This window comes from Ascaphus truei, chromosome 11, assembly GCF_040206685.1.
Source record: "Ascaphus truei isolate aAscTru1 chromosome 11, aAscTru1.hap1, whole genome shotgun sequence".
Taxonomy (NCBI): Eukaryota; Metazoa; Chordata; class Amphibia; order Anura; family Ascaphidae; genus Ascaphus; species Ascaphus truei.
The window spans coordinates 22,293,673-22,317,104 of record NC_134493.1 but is presented as its reverse complement, the minus strand read 5'-3'; the positions used below and the strand labels follow the sequence as shown (position 1 = coordinate 22,317,104).

The 23,432-nt window shown below is 40.3% G+C and overlaps 1 protein-coding gene across 3 annotated transcripts in view; it reads left to right on the top strand.

Annotated features, from left to right (window-relative positions):
• The window catches only part of GRIN2A (glutamate ionotropic receptor NMDA type subunit 2A), a 1,360,048-nt gene that overhangs the window by 1,193,805 nt on the left and 142,811 nt on the right, over positions 1-23,432 (top strand). For all 3 annotated transcript variants that reach the window (XM_075565333.1, XM_075565332.1, XM_075565334.1), the window contains one exon: positions 20,200-20,314. In XM_075565333.1, coding sequence (XP_075421448.1) covers positions 20,200-20,314 — 115 coding nt within the window. The remainder of the gene's footprint in view (positions 1-20,199; positions 20,315-23,432) is intronic.

Genomic DNA, 23,432 nt, shown 5'->3' with positions numbered 1-23,432 from the left:
ACTCATACCAAACGAAACAAGAATAAGCTCAAAAGCACAACTCGCCTGACAGCAATCTGACCACACTAGCAATAACTTCTATCCACTGAAGTCACTTAGGTGTGCAGACTGAGAGCAGTCTGATGCATACCTTTAACTTCAATTTGATCAACTTACATGTACAAAGCATCATCCAGATGAGAAGAGATCAGCAGTCTTGCAGAATTTCAGCACGCAACATGCATACCACAGGACAGGAAGCTCCCCAACACACTGCGCATGCACCCAGGGCCAGCACCTAGCCTCGACCAGCAGAGCACTTCTTGATGTATCTCTTCAGGTATGGCTTCTCCTGTCAGGAGATAAGTGTTCCTTTGTTCTCACCTAAAGGAGGGCGGATTGGGTTGAAGCTGCGAACGGAGAGGATGAGGTCTTCTTCTCAGCCAGGTGATGGGATTAAAGTAGTAACCGTGCCGACCAGGGACTCGCAGGACTGCCAGCGAGGCCTCATATTCCCTGGATATATCACAGTTCGCCTGCGGCTAAAATGCACTCACCCCAGGTGAGTGGGTGAGTGTATTTGTCGAGCCCTGCATATAGATATATCAGCATCTTCAGCCCTTGACAATCGACTGCTGGATTAAGGCCTCCCCAATGATTCTCCAGTTACTGCAGTTGCAAGCTTCTTTTCTCCATCTTGCTGGAACAAGTTTTCTGAATTTTGGTCCTCCCCGTGCTCTTTTGATATCACTTGGATTCCAGTTGAGTATCATCTTTGTCCAACAATGGTGATTTGTTCTTGTGATATGTCTGGCACACCGTCACTTAATTTATTCACTCTTTTCATATATATATATATATATACATATATATATATATGTATATATATATGTATATATATATATATATATATGTGTATATATATATATAGCAACTGTAAATATTCCTGTATGCTCATTTGCATGTCTTAGGTCTGCAACCCTGTCTTTCACCATTATCGCCCAGCACTTCCACTGCAGCAAGGGATTCTGGAAAATGACATGCAAATGAGCACACAGTGCCACTTTTATCTCAAGCTCCTATTACAGAGCAACCCTTACGCCAATGCATGCTGCTTTAAACACAGCTTTTAAGCAAAGGCTGGGGTTAGATGCAAAGCCAGTAAACCCACTCGCAGGCATGTTTCAACCTTGATGGGTATCATCAGTGTGAGGTTGACTCAGGTTTCAAATGAACATACAGGAATATTTACAGTTGCTATATATATATATATATATATATATATATATATATATATATATATATATATATATATATATATATATTTATTTATTTATATATATATATGTATATATACACAAAAAGAAAAAAGAAGTGTCAAAATAAGGGAGCACTCAAATAGTATGTAATAGAAAAATTGAAAAATTGAAAAATGGACTTTATTAGCAATGCATCATAAAAACACAAGAGACAAACTCAAACACATACCACATGAAAAACTGCTGCAAAATATAATTAATAATAACTTAACACAAATCAACCCCTAACCTGGAAAGACCAAATAGTAAGAGTTCCAACAGAACATAACAGAACCAGGGGAAAGAAAATTCCCCTAGTAATGTAACAAAGATCGGCCGATCAAAGTGAGAACTCAACAGATAATTTAAATGGACAAACCAGAGCGCAGAAAAACTAGTCAAAAAACTGTGAATCAGATAAAGACATTACAAATATAGCATAGAATAACACAATAACATAACAGTCACAGAATAATAATTTCTGCGGGAGATGTATGACATGCAGCAGAAAATACCCAAATGGCTTAAAAAATAATAATAATAAATAATTAGGGTAAAGCCACAAGGGTAAATTTACAAAAGACCCTGTGAAAGATGCTGGAACAGCCTAATGCTGATGGTAAGTAGCAGGCAGTAGTGACAGCCCAGCAACAGTGGACACTAAAGCATAGGGCAAATAAGGCAGTGAGGAAGTCCCCTTAAGCTGTATTCTATTACATACTATTTGAGTGCTCCCTTATTTTGACCCTTCTTTTTTCTTTTTGTGTTTATTAATTTATTTGGGTCGGTATCACCGCCAGAAGGTTACTTTTACCGTGATATCTGGGTTTGTGTATTATTAGGTCTCTCAGAGTTGATTTGACTGCGGCATCATTTCTGTGTTTTATATATATATATATATATATATATATATATATATATATATATATATATATATATATATATATATATATATATATAAAAGAAGAAAACAGGCGCACACCTAGTGCATTAACGTAATAACAAGTGTTTATAGAACATTAAAATCAACAAATGCCCACTCACAAAAGTACTGATTAAAATAGCAGATATGAGAGAAGTGCCGTCCGATTAGGGTAATGGCGTTCGCTCGCGTCTCTCCTCCATGCAGTCAGATACCAGAAGTGACGTCTCTCCAATTCCGCGCTACTTCATTAATTTTTGTCTTTTTGTGATATATATATATATATATATATATGTGTGTATGTATCATCATCCTGTCTCTTAGGGGCCTATTCTATAAGCCTTGATAAACTACTTATCGAGGCCTATTTGGCCAAAATCCCTACTGTTATTCTGTAAGCCTCGATAAGTAGGTGATAAAGATATGAATCACCAATTTTTTCAGCCGTCAAAAAAAGCTAGCTTTTCGAAGCTAATCATGGCTCTAGAATGGCGAGTTTCTCCCCAAATCCTCACGTCAGGAAAAGTTGGCGTGAGGTTGGTGAGAAGCTGCTGAGATGTGGCGAGAGAGGACAGAAACAAAAATGCTTTTTTCCAGCATCAGATTCATGTCGGGAGTCTCCGGAGCTGTGTCTATGTTTTCAAACTCACAAACAAGGGTTCGTAGATAATGAGTAGTTTATTAATACATAGCATGATCACAGACAGAAGTCAATGCGACTCTCTGCCAGGGGAGTGTCCAAGCAGACATTTTATACATTTTTGATTGCTTTGTTCAAAATAGGTTACCAGGCAGAATATACTAACCACTCCTTAATTCTTAAACCAATAGTCTTACAGATCATTAAAACCTGGTTAAAACTAGATTAGAACAGCTCTCTATAGGAACCAGATACTTCTTGTTACCAGGAATGTGTTACTTCAGTAACAGTCGTAAATCTACTGTGAGCGAATTTCTTACACACCACACACACACATTCTTACACACAAAATGGACACTAACAGAACAGACAAAATGGAAATGAAACATCGCCTTCAATCCTTCTCCAGAGACCCTCATAGCGCATTTCAGTAATATCAACAGTATATTAATTTCAGCAATATTATTTCATCAGTTGATAACCATTAATATCTGCACAGGAGACCCCCGGCATCAATCCCATGCAATAAAAATGCATTTACAGGCAACTTCATTACCTTAGCGGCTAACGGCTAAGACAATGAAAGGGTTAGCTACCATTGCCATGTTTATTGTGGGTGGCGGTGGTGGATGAAGGTGGTATTTGGCTCTTGGTGGGTATTTAGGCCTTGCAGTGGGGTTGCGGGTGGAATTAACCCCTTCATTACCTTTGTGGTTAATAGCGCTAAGGTATTGAAGGGGTTAACCCCTTCCGATACCCACCCAGTAGGTATAAACACCCACCAAGGGCCAAATGCCAACTTCATCAATCATATGGTAGTGAAGGGGTTAACTCCATCCGCAACCGTCCCGGCAGGCCTAAACACCCACCCTGGGACTACTACCCCCTTCATCCAACCCCTCTGCCCCAAGAAACAGGCTATTGAGGTTTAACCACTTCATTGCCTTAGCGGCTAGCCACTATGGTAATGAAGCTATTTTAATATAAATTGTATTACATGTAGATGAGCAGGGTTTTCCATAGCAGAACCACATTGATTTGAGGTCCAGGGGACCCCCTGCTTCCCGAGATACAGGCCCCGTTATGGGGTGCCGGTATCTCCTATGCATTTAAATCCAACGGTCACATGACATTAGACATTTTAAACAGGGGTGGGGGGTGCCGAGCATGCGTGTTCTAAGTCAAACTTCTTTGCGTTTTCTCACTTAAGTTGTGTTTTGATTTTTCATTTAAAACATCACCATCACAAATGCAATTTCTGTGACAAAAGACAAAGAAGTTTAACTTAAAATGCGCATGCTCAACACACACACACTTTTTTTTTTTTTAAACAGCAGCATGAAATTAATACCTTACAAGAACTTTGAGCTATAACGGAAAAACTAAATCAATGTAGGATACTCTGTGAGCCTAGAGTTCAATCTGAGCTGTGATGTCCAGATATCTGAAAAAGCTCCTGACCCCTACCACACACAGCTCTTATCACATGAGATCTGACTCCAAAAGACTGTTCACGGAACCAAGGTTCAACAAGGAATCCAGTTGCATCTCCTTCCATTACTCTGCACCTCATGACTACAACAACCTACCAGCGTCTCTGAAAAACCACCTCCAGTTTAAGTTCTTTCAAGACTTCAGCTCTTACATTTGAATCTTGTCTGTAACTATCAATTATCTGTTAAATACGCCTAAAACATATATTGTCCCCAACTGTCCAATGAAATGTCTGCAACTGCTGTATAATGTATAATGATGTATTGTCATTATAACTCTGTGTCCAGGACATACATGAAAATGAGAGGTTTTATTTCCTGGTAAAACATTTTTATAAATAAATAATGTTGCGTTGGAAAAGGAAATAAATCATTTGGACATACATTCCACTTCTCAGAAAGATATCCGCCATGCAAATAGTTATTGTAGAATTGATTCAATATCAGTATTTGTAAGTGGTCCTTCTATTATCAAAACAGCACTGCGGTGTTACACAATCTTGCATTTAACCAATTAGTGATATAGTAACAATAAGGATTTTATTAGATTCCGGAATGGAGATTTGTGAATCAAGTTAATTTTTACAATTGTGTGAATTAAAAAATAATGTCAAAATTCACCTGAGACATCCCCATATACAGTAAAGTACTAAACATTGTTCAGTGTAATTTGGGGATTTTTGGAAAAATCATGGCTCTAACGCAAACCCTAATTTTCTGGAAAGAAATCCAAAACTTCCTATAGCACTAGAAAATGGCCTATTTACTTTATTCACTCATTTATTTGAAAAAAAAACAAAACAAATATGCTTACCATTTAAAAATGTACTTAAGAATTAGCAGTTTTTAACCTGACTGCTAATTTTTTTTACAGATGGACAGGTAAAATAGAAAGAATGAAATAAAATGTTCTATTTCATTAACTATTTAATTGTGGCTCAAAGGAATGCAGTGTGGGACAAGTCATTGTCAACATAAATGATTTGGTTGACATTTTAAACAAATAGGGTTTTCCTTATGTCAGTTTTATCTCTGACAGCCATTTGAAATGTTGCTGTCAGAAGTCAGAATACATTTCCGTGGCATCTGTTTTTGAGCAGTGGGTAATTTTAGCAAACAGCTGGAGAATTCTAAAAAAAATAATAATAATGAAATTAATGGTATTAAAGTTTCTTACCCTTTAGCAAAATAATGTTTCTTTCTGTGAAGTATATTTATTTTTTCATGGATAACATCATGACAGTAATTCCATCCCTTTTAGAAATAAAGATTCCAGACAAAAATAATGTGTCATATAGAGTTCTTTAGGGGAGCTATACATTATTTTTTGTTAGGCTGTCAGGAATATGCCCTTTGTTGTCTAAAAAAAGCTATTGATAATGTATGCTTTTGCCATATGAACAGCACTGTTTCTTATCATGCCTTACATTACAGTACTTTAAAGCATTAATCTGCTTCATTGGGTGTTGTTCTCCAAACTGTGCTAGTGTCGGTTGGGACACTATAGCACAGAAAACGCCTTTGACATTAATAGGAGTTTCCATGTGTTATTGTCAAAGCCAGGAGATCCATGGTTCAGAAAAAATAGGTATTATTCAGAAGTATGCTTTAATGCTTTTTCAAAATGGGTCACTATTACTGATTGGCTGTCCAGCTACTTCCACTAGCCAGCGATTTCAAATTTCCTAAAGTGCTGGGATATCACAGGTAAATAATTCATAGGCAAAAAAAAGGGGGGAAGATACCCGCTCAGTCACTATTATAAAATGACCAGGGTGCACTAGGGGAAATTATGGACAAGCAAGTATAGGGAAACCAGGGCCCTAGGAACACTCCAAAGAGGGAGAGTGGGCACTGGAAAACAGCCCCCTGATAACATGCATGTGCTTATGAGAATGTATCTACTATATAGTATACCACTGTGGTCACTATACACTGAACCAAAAGGTATGGTAACCATATTCTATATTCGTAAATGTCCCTAACATTGAGGGTGAGTACCAGTGAAATTATATTTAAACAGTTTAATATGGTCCTATAGACTACTAAAAATATTGGGACACAATTAAAACAAATGTAGACAGAGACACACAAATGTATGTACAGATAGAGACGCTTAGTGCAGCAGTCCAATAAACTCCCCTTAGTGGTGCAGGCGCTGTACGTCATTAAGGATGAAGTAACAGCTGATCGGTACCACTGCTCATTCGGTGTAATAAAGAGGTTAAATTGCAGGTAAGTCAATGTCACGGGAGACCAGTGCTTTTAACACAAAAATACCTGGATCCTTTGATTGAACAAAACGTGAGCTAAAATAAATTGTAATGTATACACCCAAGAAACACACACAGCTTGATTTACAAAATAACATGAAATAACACTTACGGGAATTAGGTAAAACAAAATAAATGGTTTCCAGAACGAAAGTCCACGAAATACAGTCTCTAGGTATCAATTCCCAGGAGCGGGTTTGATACGCAAAAAAGATACGCAAAACCGTCTTTGGCTAGGGGCGCCGCTTGCAGCCCCTGTTTCTCTGCCGAAATAAATATCTTCGTTCTGCCCTTGCAGAATTCGTTTACAAGTCCTTAGTTCTAATGAACTTTCGTAGCGGGGTACAATCCTTGGTTGCGATGGAATCGTCTCTGTACCGCACACTATACCTTCAGATGGATCACAGTTGAACACCCAGCCCTGCACAGGCTTATAACACCGTCCCAAGCCTATCTGGGTAATTCACAGCCAATCTTGCCGTGGGAAGCAAATTACCACCCAATGGCAAGATTGCCAACAGTTCCGGGCAAAGGGCTTCACGGTATGCCATGGGTCATGCGCTAACCTCACACTTAACCCGCTTAGCATACCTGACCAAGCCCCCTTGCACGGCGGCAGAATGTCTACCTTTCTCCAGGATGCCAGGACATCTGCTAGGCAAACTGTTTATATACAGTTCCTGACATTTAGCATCTTCACCAGGCCGGTACCTTTGATGCCCCGGACTTTTGCAGACACTCTGGAGTCATTTCCACAGGGAGTCTCAGAAGTCCGGGCTTACATTATGCATGACTTATCTCTGAAATGGCTGATCATAAATAACAATAGTGAATGCTTAATGTATCCGCTGTCCTGCCTGGCTGAAATGTAAATATCCTGGTGTCACGCTGCGCTCACCACAAACAGGACTAAGAAAGCGGGGCTGAGGTGGGGTTGGAAAGACACCGACTCACAACCACGCAGTCTGTCCGGAATGCGTAGTCCAAGTCGTATAGCCTAGTCGGGTTGGAGAGGTCAGGGTAATCAGGGTACTTGCCGTGGTTCAGTGTTGGAGATTGGAGAATGGTAGATATCTGTTAGCCAAGGTCCAGGGTTAACGAAGGTAGAATGATCAAGAGACGTAGCCGGGTTCAAGCGTTGGAGAGCATGGGAATCCGTAGAGCAGCCAAAGGTCAGGACAGGAGAGAACAGACAGGTCAAAGGCAAGCAAGGTTCAAGGCACAACTCAACAAATCAGCATCAGTGAGAACAGTGCATAAACAAGAGTTTATGCACAGCAGGAAAGGAACGTATTTAAAGAAGAAGGATCCAATTACCGTGCAGGGTTGTGATCCGATCCTCCAATGGCACCAGGAAGATAACAAGCCAGAGATAGCATTCAGGTGAGACATTCCTGGGATCTCCCTTGATTGGGTGCCGAGCGGCCCGCACGCGCATGCGATGCGCGGTGCAGAGCACTGACGTCACGCGGGCGCGCGCCGACATTCCTCCCTGTGGGAGACACCGCCGGTGGTAGTCACAAGCACATGCGCGTGCCATCTTAGCAGTGTACGGGTGAGTAGCCTTGCCGTGTGGCGTGTCAGCCAGGCGGGATCCGGCGGCGGCGCTTACACCCGGTTCTTATAACTTTAAGATACCAAAATCAGGGCTACTTCTCATTTATTAATATTTAATTTTAATAAATTCTAAAGTATCATAACTATACCTGGTTAAATGATTACTCCCTAGTACCCTGCATTCCAAAAATCAGCGAGCTAGAACATTCCTATCAAAAGTTAGCTAGTTAATTATGTGTGGGCTGTGATGTGGTTTGTGGTTTAGCTTTTCCTCGGTCTGTGGTTTGGGGAAGGGATGCAATGTTGCAATACACGGACCCAATCGATAACCGCAGACGCACTTTCCCAATTGACTTTAATTGGATGATGAGACCACATTATACACTGTTGCAAACCAGCATCTTTTCATGACCGCAGACCACTTAACCAATTTAGGTTAAGGCTTCCCTTGCTTGTCTGCATTTACACAGTGATACAGTGTTGCCATGCTGGGCCCCACCACAGGCACACATCCAATTAACCCTTTAAACAGTGCTAGAAGTCCCTAATTCCTAGCGAGTGCATTTAAGACATATTACCCATTAGTAGGACTGCAGCCAGCCAATGTAGCTTATTTTAGCGCATGTGGTCTGCTTACCCTAGCCGGATGCACACAGACGATTCTAATGTATGTACAGGCTCAACTCGCAGTGGGCTGCAGACCTGACACTTCACATTTATAATATGACTCAGGGGACCCTGTTACATGGCTTATACAGTCGGTACATCGTTTTAATCTTTTAAGACACTGCATTTTGGATACATTTTGCAGTATTATTACCCTGGTTGGGTTGCAGAGCTGACACTACCATTCACAACCTGGTTCAGGGGCACCCAGCCGGGCCAAATACCTTTATTAATGGCCTGGTTACCCCTTCACCGTCACAGTCGACACCTCTGAAAGTTGCTGATGTAAAGAATTATGCTGCACAGGTCAATGTCACACAAGATCCATTGAAAACATACATAATTGTTAAGTATTACAGCAATTGTCTGCATTTGTGTCTCAGACAGCGCATAGCACCTTTGATAACTGCAGATGTAATTAGTTATGCTGCATAAGTTAGTGTCAAGATAATGTGAACATCCTTCACCATAGGGTATAATCTACTGGTCTCAGCGAGCAGACCCTGTTTTTAGCTGCCGTAGATCAAACCCGCTAACTTGGGATCACACAGACAGTCACATTATATCATTATATGTACTCTCTGAGACGCTAGAGCATACGATTGTAATTCTTTGAACACTTACTACCTATGAATGTTCCCATAATCTTGACACTAACTTGTGCAGCATAACTAATTGCATCTGCAGTTATCAAAGATGCTATGCACCGTCTTTTTCCCGGATCTTCTCACATTTTCCCCCAAAATCCGTTTCGCGGTATAAAATCCACTAATGGATTTGATCGGTTTTAATCTGCTTGGATTCATCAAAATCCGCCATCGGATACAATCCGTTAATGGATTTGGAGAATGCAATCCAATTGCTGAATCCGCAAATTGGATTTTGCAAATCTGTCTACAGGTTGCGGAATCGCGGAGTTGGATTATTGGTAATAATAAGAAATCCGCAAAACATGAATCACCTTTTTTGAGATTGATCCATGGAAATCCGCGGACCAAAGGTTCCGGAAGATCCACCCGAAAAATGTGCCCATCTCTAATGCCAGGTGGCTAGATAGTCATGGGCAACCCATGGTTAGCAGATCCAAAGGTTTATATGTTTCCTTCCCTTAGTAACAAATTCAAACATTTGGTGCCATTTTTTCCGAGCTCCGTTATTGACAAAATGTGGGGAAAATGTCTGATGTCATTACTAAGGGCGGGAAACACATGCAAGCAATCTGATTGGTTACTCTACCGCTTTACCCACTTATTTTAATCCACAGAATAGAAAAGCGCTGGGGCACTCGTACTCATATAAAAACATGTTTGATTGGACACAAATTCATCATAAAACAAAGAGAATTATATACACTGGTGACACACTTTATTCGAGCTCGGCTAGTCCCACGAATTCGGGTATACTCGGGTGTATTGAGGTTTGTGACTGTTTTCTGCCCGAGTGCATTGCGTTATTTTCCAGGCAGGGATTGAAGCATTTTAAGGCTGGGAAGGCAAACGCAACGGGGCTTGTCAGAGGTGAGGAGCGGCGCATTCCAGGTATCTGCCAGGTACATACTGGGCATTTGCTCGAATAAAGTGTGTCGCAGCAGTAGTAAGAAAAAATATATATAAACTCAGACACTGACAGTATTTCCTGCTGGGTCATGGATGAGTCACTCAGTGCTTTCTCAAGGCATCAGGAAGACATTAGCAATTGTACACCTTATGTAATTTTGGTTGAACATTTTTGCACATAAGGAATATACAGTACAGGGATCAAAAGAATAAGCCACTATGAAAAACAGGGGAATTCACATATATCAAGTGACCTGTGCTTAGTTATTCAGTGCAAAGATAATGGAATAAGATGATTTTGTGTCAGAATCATTTCAAGAATTGCACTGTTCATACAGTATCTTGATATGACAGAAGCAGATTGTTACATAAAGCATTAAAGCATAATCCATACAGTATGCTACTTTTGCTGATTTTAGACCCCAGCATAATTTTTTTCCTATAACTTCAATAATGCATTTTTCAAAGCTCAAGTGAGCATGCTTCCCCCCCGTGTAAAGAAATATTTTACACATACAGTATACTCTGTATTATATACTTGTGACAAAAGTACCTTTTATCTATATACCTTTTGTCCAGGGATCACCACTTTCAGGCAGCCATCCAGGTAGTCGAGACAGTCCACTGACAAAGAGGTGAAAAATAAAGCTTTGGACTGTTTATTTTGCCATTAAGTTGTTACAGCAGAAAATATAAATAAATCAAAACAAACAAAATCCTTTCTCCACCGAGCATTAACTACCCATTTGGTAAGTCCTACAGTGGCGGCCGCCCTTAGTCTAAAGCGGCCGCCACCGCGGCTATTTTTAAAACGCGTGCAGATGCAGGCTTTTTTTTTTCCCCAGCACTGCAGGCGCTTCCTTTGTTTAGTGCCATTAGCGCTGATCGGAAGAAACGACCATGCGCGGCCGCAAGATGCGGCTGGCGCGCGGCCAATTTCGGCACCAAAATCAAAAAGGCAAAGAAAATTGCGGTTAAGCTTTAGATTAAGCTTAGCCGCAGCTGTATCTACCAGGTGGACAGCTTACCCATTTACCAACCTAATACAGGCTTTTTGCAAGCACAAAACACAGCTCCCTTAGCACAAGCTTCTTTGAAATAAAATTGCTCTGTATTGCTCTGCACACAGGCAGATTTTAACAGCTGCTCCTCTTCATTACCTGTTGCAGCTGTGTGAGACCAGGGAGAGCTAAAAGTCGCGGTCTGGATTCTACCTGGCAAATCCCCAAAACGTGGAGTGGAGCACTAGCCCACCCTACTCTCCAAGTGCTCCTCTCCAGGGACCCAAAACACACCCAATAGGAAGTGCAACAATCCAAAATTATATACTGCATCTCCCTGGGGCTTAATTATAGCAGAAACCCTGCAATTATTGAGGGGCAACTTTCACTTTACCCTTCACTACCATCCCCTTATATCTGTCACAATATGTATATATAATATATACTTCCCCCCCCCCAGCATCCTCTTCCCCCAATCCTCACCTTCCTTATCGCTGTTTTAACACCCTTCCAGTGCCTTCTAACATTCCTCCCCATCCCACCTCATCTACATCTCTGTTCTTTTTTTTCTTCCTTTTTTTTCCAATCCCTGTCTACAGTAAGTCATAGAAACCTTTGTATATCAGTATTGCTGACCCTAGGAAGGGAGGAAAACTCTCGAAAGCTTGTCCTATGACATAAATTGTTAGTCCAAATAAAAAAGGTATCACCTAATACTGAAGAACTCATTTGTTCTGCACTATATATAAATATATAGTTATTCTAGCTATGTATTACTAGCCAAAAACGGAAGCGACGTTCTTCCGGAAGATATATATATATCTATCAGTTTGCGGTGCACTATTTTTCATTAGCGCTGTTTGTTTTTTCTAATATATATATAATATGTAGCCACGTGCCCCTGGCTATAGCCTTTTACTGGCCGCAACACTATAAGTCCTGATAGAAACAGGCAGTGTTGGGGTTAAACTCCTGCCTTGTATGGGGTGTAGTGATAACGTTTTCCTTGCAAGAGGGTAAATGGGATTGGGAGGGGCTCTTGGGGCCTCAAGTCCCTGGGGTCTGCTCCAGGGACAGAGATGTGCCATGCTGCTATACAATAAACCTACCTTTGGACCAACTATGCTGTGTGGTTATTGGGAAGGAGTATTGCCTGTGGGGACAATCCAGCATTCAGCAGGATCCTCATGGGATTGAGGTACTGCACTGTGAGAGATGGAGAAAGCCTGCCCTGTTGCTGCTCCCAAACACCAACCGTGGAGCAGCTCAAACTTCCTGAACCAAGCAGGTGAGCGACAGCACCGGGAATCACCCATGTAGTGGAATTTTTACCTCCTGATGAAGCCAATCATCTGGCGAAATGCGTTGAGTGGGAATGTTTGAGGTCACAGAGCACTCACAGACGCATCTCAGTCAACTAGACAAAAAACGGAAGTGACGTCCGACCGGACCGGAAGTGGCAAGATGGAGCTCACGGAGACATGGGCAGAGACTCCCACAGCTGGGAAGACTTCCTAACATCGGCGTCGCAGAAGGATCGGAGGCTTTGAGCTGATTGGTCACTCACGATGTCCTTAATATTGTGAACTGCTTTTGTTACATGTACAAAGTGTGAGTATGGCTCTTACATTTTTCAAACATAAAAATGCAATTTTCTACTGATTTGCATTATGTTTTGCTGTTTCTTCTATCCTGAGGTGCATCTCACCCGAGTGTATACAACCCACAACATATTGCCACAGTTTTGGATTTGTATATATATATATATTTGTCTACACTGTAATTAGGCACAACATATGAGCCAAGTTAACAACGTATTACCTTTTTGATAAAACACCTGCACTTAGTCTCAAAGTTTAGACTTGTCAAAATCCTAATGTGATGACTACACCCTGCCTCGATTTTGTAGCTCTAATTAGTTGCGCTCTATACTGTAACTGGAGAAGAAATCAAACCAGATGCAATGCTTTATCATTATCTCTCCAGGAACATCAGAATGTAGGACATTTAAAAAAAAGATGGCAATGCTACTGTGCAAAACATATTTACATCATTAATCTGTGAAAGGGATTTCTGTTCAAATCCTTATTTTATTTGCTAAAGTCTATATCAAGATAACCAACACAATACAGCTCAAGCCCGTTATAGCACGATCTGCTACAATACAAAATATTTGCAAACTTCCAGGATTTGCTGTGCTGCTCCTGCTTCTCTTGTTACCTTGCATGCAGAGTACACTTTGAGTTTCTCCAGTTTCTTTGCCCGGGGAGCTGAGAGCAGCTGCCCTTTCTGGCAGCAATCCTTAGCGGTTCAGCCCAAGCTCCTCCCCTGGCCAGGCTCTGAGCTCCCCAGGCCGGTACGCAGGCGGCTGTGCCCACCACGGCTGGGGATACTTGTGGTGCCACTCTCCCTGCACCGGTTGCACACACCACCTCCCCTGCCTCCTCCTGCACCTATCTCTGACATTTCAGCCCTGGACCCTGCCTGGGGAGGAGCCCCCTTTCCTGATCCAGTGCATGGATCCCTAGGCGAGGTGACAATACACACACACACAGTCACTTTATGGGAGCTGGCTCTCGTGCTGAACAGTCAGCCGGAAGCTGAAAGCTGAAGCAGAGAGATAGAGCTGGTAGCTGCCAAGCGGAAGACAAGTGAGGTGCCAGGTGGGTAAATCCTGCATGGGGTTGCCAATGCCCTGCCGGGTCTGGGAACGCGAGTGATTCCAGCTCTCCCCTTCGGGCGGACGCTGAACCCCTGGTCATGATGGCCATTTTTTCCCAACAATCCCGTTTATAACGCGATCTCTTTATGTGGACCCCGAGCACCACGTTATAACAGGGTTCATCTGAAGTCCTGAAACATCTTTGACTTAATTCATGTGCATGAAAAAAGATACGTGCTGCGCTATTCTAAAATGGTGAATAATTCTAACACTTAAATAAATATTATAGTGCTAATTAGATTGCTGCCTAATCAGTGGTTCTGACTACCCAGGTCCAACTTAAACATGTGAAAAAACAATGCTGAAACAGAGCCTTAAATGATATTATGAACAATTGTTGTTTCAACTGTATATAGTGCTAATAATATTGCACAGAATTAAGAAACCAAAAAAAAAGGAGAAAATGTCACCATGAATATAATGTGAAAATGACTGTCCAAATTAGTCCAATATTGCTTGATTCGATGATACTCAGCATATGTGGGGGAAAAAGAGAAACACAACATAGTATAATACTGTCGAGTAAGAGCAGTCTAAACTAAAACAATAAAGAAAAATTATATTCCTCAGAGGTAAGAAAAGAGAACCAGAAAGGAAGGTAAAAAAGAACATTTAATATTGATTAAAAACATGTGCAATTGGCATGGTACAATCCACTCCTCATGTCCGTGAAAGTTGAAATCCTACTTACAGGAGGACAGTAGGAAATACGCCTTCAATGAGATATGCTTGGGAGTTGCTTTTTCTCCTTAATTCATGTGCATGTATGCTTTATATACTTATTCTGTCATATAACTACCATCTATTTAAGTAGATTACACTGTGTGTTACATTCTATGGCAATGACTGAACAGACAAATATAGGAAGTGCCTTTGGAGAACTCATTGAAATTATTTGGCAATTACTGTATATGCTGTAGGCCTAACTACTACTGCATCAGGTCACCTACACCAGGTCCTGGTGGTCGTTGCCAAGCCGAAACTGTCAAAATTAATTTCCCATAATTCCGTGGATTATTTTGACAAAATCCATTACGCACACCAAAATCCTCACACCTGCCTACAAATAAATTAGGAAGACATGCTAGTGCGGAAAAAGGAGTACACCTGAGAGATATGCTAATGGCTATGCAAAGTGTATTTAAATGAGTCCCGACTCCCATTCTACATTTTCTAAAAGGATTTCCATATCAACTATATTGAGTTCATAATAAGCCTATGGCACTAACCTAATGATTAGAATGGTGGCAGACCCAACAGTACCAACAGAACCCACATCCACTTCTTTTCTAGGCCACAGATTAAGCAGCGTGAGCTAAACAAGCTGATAGGGAGTATCTATTCTTTTCTATATAGCCCAGCGACATGGAATTTTGAAGACCAGCACACCTGCAGTGAACTTTAAGTGAAGTGCACATCTGATTCGTCAGACTTCAATCACCTTACCGTTAGGCTCACTGTTATGTACACCTAAAGTGTTCACTCCCCATTCTGTGGTTGTTTCATGTTTCAGTGTACTATTCCTTTAGGCAGTCTTACACACACACTGATATTTTTTTCCTTATCACAAACACATGGTTTAACCCTTTGAGCGCCACATTCCTTTGGAAAACAGATCTATCAGGACATTTCTCCCTCCATTACAAAGATAAATGAGAATTTTCTGATAGTGGTAGAATCTGCAAAGGGGCCATGTCTTGGCGAGGCTTATAACGTTTTGACCAAAGAATTTAATGAAATGACCCTCACTTATGAAAATTCATGCGGCTGATCTTTTGTCATGTTGTATGTACCTGTAGCATTGAGAATTTTTGTCTTTTCTTTGGAAGCGTGCCTTTTGCATAAAAAATAAAAACGTTATCACGCATCCAGCTAGGCCTACAAGACTTCTATTTTGAAACCACAGTAGAATACGCACAACAGTTTTACTCTTTCTGCTTTGCCAATTCATGTTATATTTTACGAGGGCTACTGCCTTCTCAAGGTACCTAGATATTTTCTTCACGTCTAAAATGATTCTCTCTTCACTCCATGTGAAAGTTTACTTTTAGATATGCAAAAAGTTCACTAAAGTTAGCAAACTAGGAGAACTGTACTGGATGTTTTTTTGTTTAAAAAGTTTGCAATCATATTTTAATACATTCACACAATTTGGGGAAATAGGACACATTATTCTGCTAATGCGGCATATGTTGGCATACATTCGTGCATTTTTGCACGTTTGAAACGTCAAGACATTTTCACAAAAATATGAAATCAAAGGCAAATAGTGCATCTCTTCTTTTAAAATTATATTCTTCTGACACCTTTCTCTTTGGGTCCGGTTTTGTATAGTATTGATTTGGAGTAAATGAACAGGCATCTAGGTACACATTTTTTTGTGAATTTAACTTAGTGGTTACTACTGTACTATATTATATTATTACATACAAATTGTGTGAGTTCCAGAAATCCAGTGCATATGTGCATTTAGGCTCCGTTTAGCCTGTCATTAGTTTTATCCTGGCGCAGACTGGCTATCCATCAACCCTGCGAGTTATTTATTTAATGCGAGTAGTGCATAGCCGCAGTAGGCGCATGCACAGTTAAACTATTTTTAGCCTCTAATGCTTTCCACTTTGCACATGCGCTCCATCTAATAACACGACACGCGCCGTTGAGTCCTGCTCTGTACTATTGTTCTGCGCATGCGCATTAGCTGCGTTTCATCACACGAGTGGCTCCCTGCGTTTCAGGCAACGCCGGGTTCAACACAGGTTATGAGAGAGGTCAGTATAGTGTATGCTTTGTATCATTGAATTACTGTGATGTTTAGCACCTGTATGTGAAGGGTTTTTAGTGTATTTATATGTGCTCACTTCCATTCTGTAGTCACATCACCTTGAGAAAGGTCCCGCTTGCGGACCGAAACGTCAGTATGGTCTTGTTAACTACAATATATTATTTTTGACCATCCATTGGAGTGCTGCCTGGGATTTCGTCTCACCACGGTATCGTATCGATATATAGATATATATATATAGATATATATAGATATAGTCAGGTCTGTAGTATTAGATAATAGTGACTTTTTTTTTTTTGTTATTCAATTCTTAAAGCTGCAGACCAAGCAATATCCTGTGTATGTTTTTTTTTAAATAAATCAGTTCTGTACTATAGGAAAATACTTGTAGCATTTTTTTAAAAACAACTCTGAAATGATAATGTTAATGTATATGTAACAGGCATTTTTTTATTTTCTATAGCAACCATTTGCAAAGTCACATCCCCTTCCGAAACAGGCTCTGGCACACCCCTTTTTGAGCCCTTCCTTCTTTCTAACTGTGCACCAATCGTATCTTGTGACTGCCTGGTCACATGATCTTCCCACAGAACTTTGCATCTTTAGTCCTCTTCTGCTGCACTGACAGCTATTTAGTGAACCCCCGAGGCGAATCTTCACCGATCGATCACAGGAGAACTGATCAAATGGCAACTTAGCTAATTACTTATCATTGTGGGGATTGTATTGATGCACATATTAAAGGGGAAAAAATTACTTAAAAAAAAAAAAACTGGGCGCTTGGACTGCTGCTTTAATGCCATGTTTAATGAGCTTTAATTTTAAGAATATTCTTTGATCTCTATAGCAGGTTTTAACCCACCTCCCCAGCAGTGCAAGATCTTTGTAACACTTTCTTGTTTGTGATCATTTGTAGCCAATGTTCTGAGCAGTTTGAGCTGTAAACTGTAACAATAGATAATGTTGCATTAGTGATATAAGGATACATTGTAGCTGCTGAGTTACAGTACACTGACAGAAGCAGCCATTATGATAGGCACACATTCAGGATTTTTACAGATTTATAATAGGAGCACCAAATGATTGCCAGCTTAGTTAAAACTGTAGAATTATACTTAATCACATGCTTTACATAAACAAAGAAGAAAAAAAGGGGGAAATTATATTGTATATTATTGTTGCTTTAAAGTAGTCACGATCCAATATAAAACACTATTTACCGTTAGATATACCATATGAGAAAGATATCCGTATCCACTCTGTAAATAAGCCTGGTTCTGCTTTTTGGCACTGTAAACTATTTTCCCAAGCACTAAGTCATTGGAAAAATCAATGACCAGCTAATCAAATTTAAGGCATTTTCACAAGAATTCTATGTTTATAACTGTTAGAGTTGTAGCAATTTCCAAAAGTACACAAATTATCTGAACAATTGTATGTCTTTTAGCTCGACAAAATCCTTTTAATTGTAATTTGTGAAGATTTGCTCATTAGTTGGTGCAAATAAATGTCCCACCTTTCAATATATATGAAATAGTTCACAGCACGGTTCTTTTCTCAATTTATTGAGAGACAATAGAAAACATCTGTTAGAGCATCATTTCAGTCAGTTACATCATTCAGGCATATAGAATGTAGTTATAGAGTGGAGAATCTAAGCTTCCTTTTTAGATTTGTGATGTTCAATGATTCTGAATTCTATCAATCTAAATGCAATCTTTATACATTTATCTTAGCCAGTCTAAACATAGCAATCACCTGTTTTTCTCACTACCAGCTCAAAATTGTCTTAGTCAATCATCAATATTGACTTCATTTTGCAATATTTACTCTGATTCAGAAACCCCTCTTTGTTCTGTCACTAAGTAACTATAGTTAATCCTGTGTTCCTTATCTTTTAAGACCCATCTCTATTGTATTGTCTTTCTAAGTATTTAATTAACCTTTGATTTCAAACTCAAAACCATATACTATTCAACTCAGCAGACATTAAACATACCAAGTTTCTAAAATCACACAAACATGTCTACATCTGCCTGTCTTCAGACTGATTTAACTTCTTATCTTTGTAAAGACAACTTATCATTTTCCAATATAATTTCTAAATGAATATAAAAATACTTATTTTAACTTGTTACAGTACCGACACACTTTATTGCAGTGTGGTCGGTACCGCAAGCCGGGAGATTTCCCGGCTTGCTAGTGGCCGCCCCTCGGCGTGCCGCGCGTCATAGACGCGCGGTCACGCGTCTTCGGGAGCCTGCGCCCCCTGCACGCGCGTCCAGGGCTCCCCGAGGGAGCCCTGGTGTCTCGCGATCTGCGGGACGGCGGCAGGGGGTTCCGGGGGACCCGGCGGACCCGGCAGCGGTAGGGAGAGCGCCCCGATTGGAGGGCGCTCTTCCGCTGCTTCGGCGCGCGCCTGTCACACTCGGGCGCGCGCCAGGCTACTGCTGCGGCCAAGAACGGGCAAATGCTCGAATAAACTTGGCCGCAGCAGTACATGCTGAATATATATGTACATAGGGAATAAAGCATAATTAATATTTAGGCTTGAAATCGTCCTATCTTCAAATATATACAGAATAAATGTTAAACTTGTGTTGCAGTAAGGCCCGGGCCATAGACGTGTGGGAAGAGCGGATGCGCGCTAACGCTGAGGCTCGCCTGCTTCAGTCAGCGCGATTCCACGGACTTGCAGGCGAGCCAGCGTGCGCGAAGGGAGCCGGGGGGAGGTGGTTGGAGGCGGGGCACTGACGTCACTGGGCCAATCGCCTGCGACGCACTGACGTCAATGTCACGGCGCCGACATCACGGCGCCATGACTTTGACGCTGCTTAAGGCTGATTGGATGTTTTCAGCCGACAGCGCGCTGAAAAACAGCTTGGTGCTCGACTGAAAACTCCAAAGCCTGAGCACACCTGCGGACGCTCGCGTGAGCCCCCTCTCAAGGCATCCTCATTGAGGATGCAGGGGCTCAGCGCGGAGCGTCCACACGCCTCAGCGCTGCTTGTCCTTCTACGGACGCAGCCTAAGAGTGGTTAATAATAAAAACCCATGCTGTTTTTAAAATACGTATTTTTTTTCTCTCAAAGTTTATCAGAGCAAAACCAGATCCAGTTATAAGCGACAGCACTCTGCATTGAAAACAATTCACATGGAATGTATTGTATTTTTTAATGATCTGATTCCCTTTGTTTATACATGTGGTAATGAGGCTTTTTGCATATATTTCATCAATGTTGTTATGACTGAATTAACTTGCTCGTTAGCTGCTGGGTGGCTCATTGACTGTTTTTTTTTCTTTTGACAGATTCATGATAAATGTGACTTGGGATGGAAAAGATTTGTCATTTACTGAAGATGGTTACCAAGCAAATCCCAAATTGGTGGTTGTAGTGCTGAACATGGAGCGAGAGTGGGAAAAGGCAAGTTTAACGGTATCTTGCGTAAAGAAAATAATGAGAACATTAAGTCTAAAGGATGCTATTGTTGCTTGCATATGTTGAAGTACAGAAATAATATTGCTTTTATTCAGTGGTTTCTAAACTAAAATGTCAATAAATTGCTCATCTGCAAAGATTTTAAAAGGAACAGTACAGTATGCTTTTAAATGAAAGCCCACTCAAATGTATTTACTGGTTTGGCAAGAAGTATATTAAGGATGCAATGTAAACAGCAACACGATATTATGTCATATCTAGTATGTGATAGCAAAATGGATTATAGTGGCACTCCGATACTCACAGTTATTCATCTCGCTGGTGCCCAATCCTGCCACTGATTCCAGTGTTCCAAATATGTATCCTGAGGAAATATGTAAGTATATCTTTTTTTAAATAGCACCATCCAGGTACACAGCAGTGATGCACATGACATATTACAACTCGTAATGGGAATAGGCGCTTGAGACATAAAACAATATCAAATGGAGTCCCTGCCCCAGAGTGCTTACAATCTAAGTGGGGAGAACTTAAAGAGACCATAGGAGGGTGTTCTGGTAAGTGCATCTGCAAGGGGCCATGGTCGATGTATGAGGTGTATAGTATTAGCCACGGAGCAACCCATATGCTTCTATACAAAATATGGGTCAGACAACACCACCAGTTAGAATTTTTTTTAAATGTGAATAAGAATAATCAGTGCATGAAGACAATAGGAATCCCTCATTTCCTAAAAGAAAATGGTAAATTAAAAGAAAAAAGTTCTTCAGCACAGAAGTCCTGAAGATCCCTTTTCTTTTATTTACCCATATGCTTTGTTAAAGAGGTGTGTTTTAAGAAAGGTCCTAAAGGTAGAAAGAGAGGGTGCCAGTCAGATATTGAGGGGAAGGGTATTACAGAGGTGCAGGGCAGTGAGAAAGGTTTTAGACGGAAGGGGGCTTTAGATTCAAAAGGGGTAGAGAGAAGACATCCTTGAGCAGAATATTATCACCTTAAATTAGTAATTATTACAAATATTTGAATTACACATTTACACAAGTACATTTTCCAAACTATACAATATATCTGGAGCTTTATTATGCAATACAGTAGGTAACACAAAAGATAACATTTCCTGCTGCACATCAGCATGGCAATATGTTTAAATCAGGGTCACTAAAACCATCCAAAACCTAGCCAAGATTTTACTGTAGCAACAACCAATTTATTAAGAAGCATAGCTTAAGTTAATGTCTCATTAAGTGCAAACGGGTATCTTCAAGCTCACTAACGCAGTGTTAAATGATGTATTCAGCTGTAAAACGTCCCTGTGTTACTATTGGGAATTATCGGTGTGGGAGATGTGTCATGTGTAAGTACATGACACAAGAAAGAACTTTTACAGATGATTGAACAGGGAAAAATTACAAAATCAATGGATTTATACTTAGCTCTACTAATTTTGTAGTTTATGTCATTGACTGCCCCTGTAATAAATATTATGTTGGTAAAACTATAAGACCTTTAAAGGTAAGAATTGGGGAACATGTCAATAGCATAAAGAATGCAAGATGCCATTTGGATAAAGGGAAGAAGGTACCCAGTTTAGTATAACATTTCCTTGACCATCCATGGAGGGTCAGTGGAAGGATTACATTTTAGAGGTCTAGAGATGGTTATGAGAGAGTCAGAAAGGGAGACAAATCTCAAACTTATCCAGAGAGAACAGTAATGGATATATACATTACGTAGTAAGACCCCTATGTAACTGAATGAACATCTGGAGAACCACCCTTTTCTTAAATAGATTAGGGGGGGGGGGGATTGGGGGTTCCTTAGTATCCGGTACTGTTTAATCTCTGTTTTAGGTCTCTGTTGGGGATTTAAATGTTGTTTAAGGCCATATTGTGATAGAGTTAAGGTGAAGATGATAATAGATACAGGTTTGTTTAGCTTAAGACTCTTAGTTATGAAATGTTTTTTTTTTATTATTTTATTCATCTTAATTAATATTTTAATTGTAAAGTGATATACTGTATGAAGAATAAATATATTAAACTTATGAGTTGGCCAATGAAAATATAATATTCAGTTTGTTTTGTTTTTTATTTGTTCTTATTCCTTCATCTTTCTGTTGTTTGGTCAATTAGAATCCACAGGCGGAATTTGTGTATTCATATATTTAATGTGTATGTATGTGTGTGTATACATTTTCCATTTTGAATCCGAGGATTATTTATTGGTGATAGTTACTTCTTCCAATATAATTTTATTTTACTGTTCACTGTTTTGGGTATGTAGTTTTTTCAGTATTTTATTGTTTTTTTCTATTTTACCGTTTTCTATATTTTTACAATTGTTTTTAATGTTTTAAATGTTCTCAATGTTGTTTGTGGACAGTCTAAGTGTTGTTTATTACTGTCAATTAATGCCACCTGCCATGTGAAAATATTTGTCCGATGACAGAATTATCAGTCATAAATGTCTGGGCCAATAGAATGATACCTGTCCGTATAAAGGAGACATTACCCAAGATATGGCTCCTGAAGAAGCGTGAAACGCATAGAGGGATCTAGTTGTTCAAACATAGGATGCTGTGAGAACTCACGTCAGGACACTGTGCTCTTTCCTCCCTCCTCTGTGCTTTGAGAAAGCGCTGCTCTAGCTAGGCAGGTGCTCTCGAGAGATTCGTGGCAAAGCCCGGGGTAGTTTGATCCATCTGCTTTCGGTCAGCTGGCCGATTGAAGTTCCGGTAGGAGCTAACCTAGGAGGTGCGCTTTGGGTCCCGCTGTAACACCTACCAGTGGTGCGGGGGTATGTTATTTTACTCAACAGTATGTACGTTTTTATGTTCTACAATTTATATGTTATAAAGGGATTTTCCTAACACAGACTTTTCTCTGCGCTCCTCTCTCTTTTTTTTTACTGTGTAACTATAATGGACATTAGTGCTAATGATATGCAAAAGAGATGTTCCCTCTAGCCATATATATTCACAGAGCTTCATTAAAGTTAACACAGGGATGTGCTTCTTATGTCATACCTAAAGCTGGCATAGATATGAGGTTCTCCGCACTCATTATGTAAAGAGCTCATGGTAGCTCTGTGGCTGGTACAACTGTAT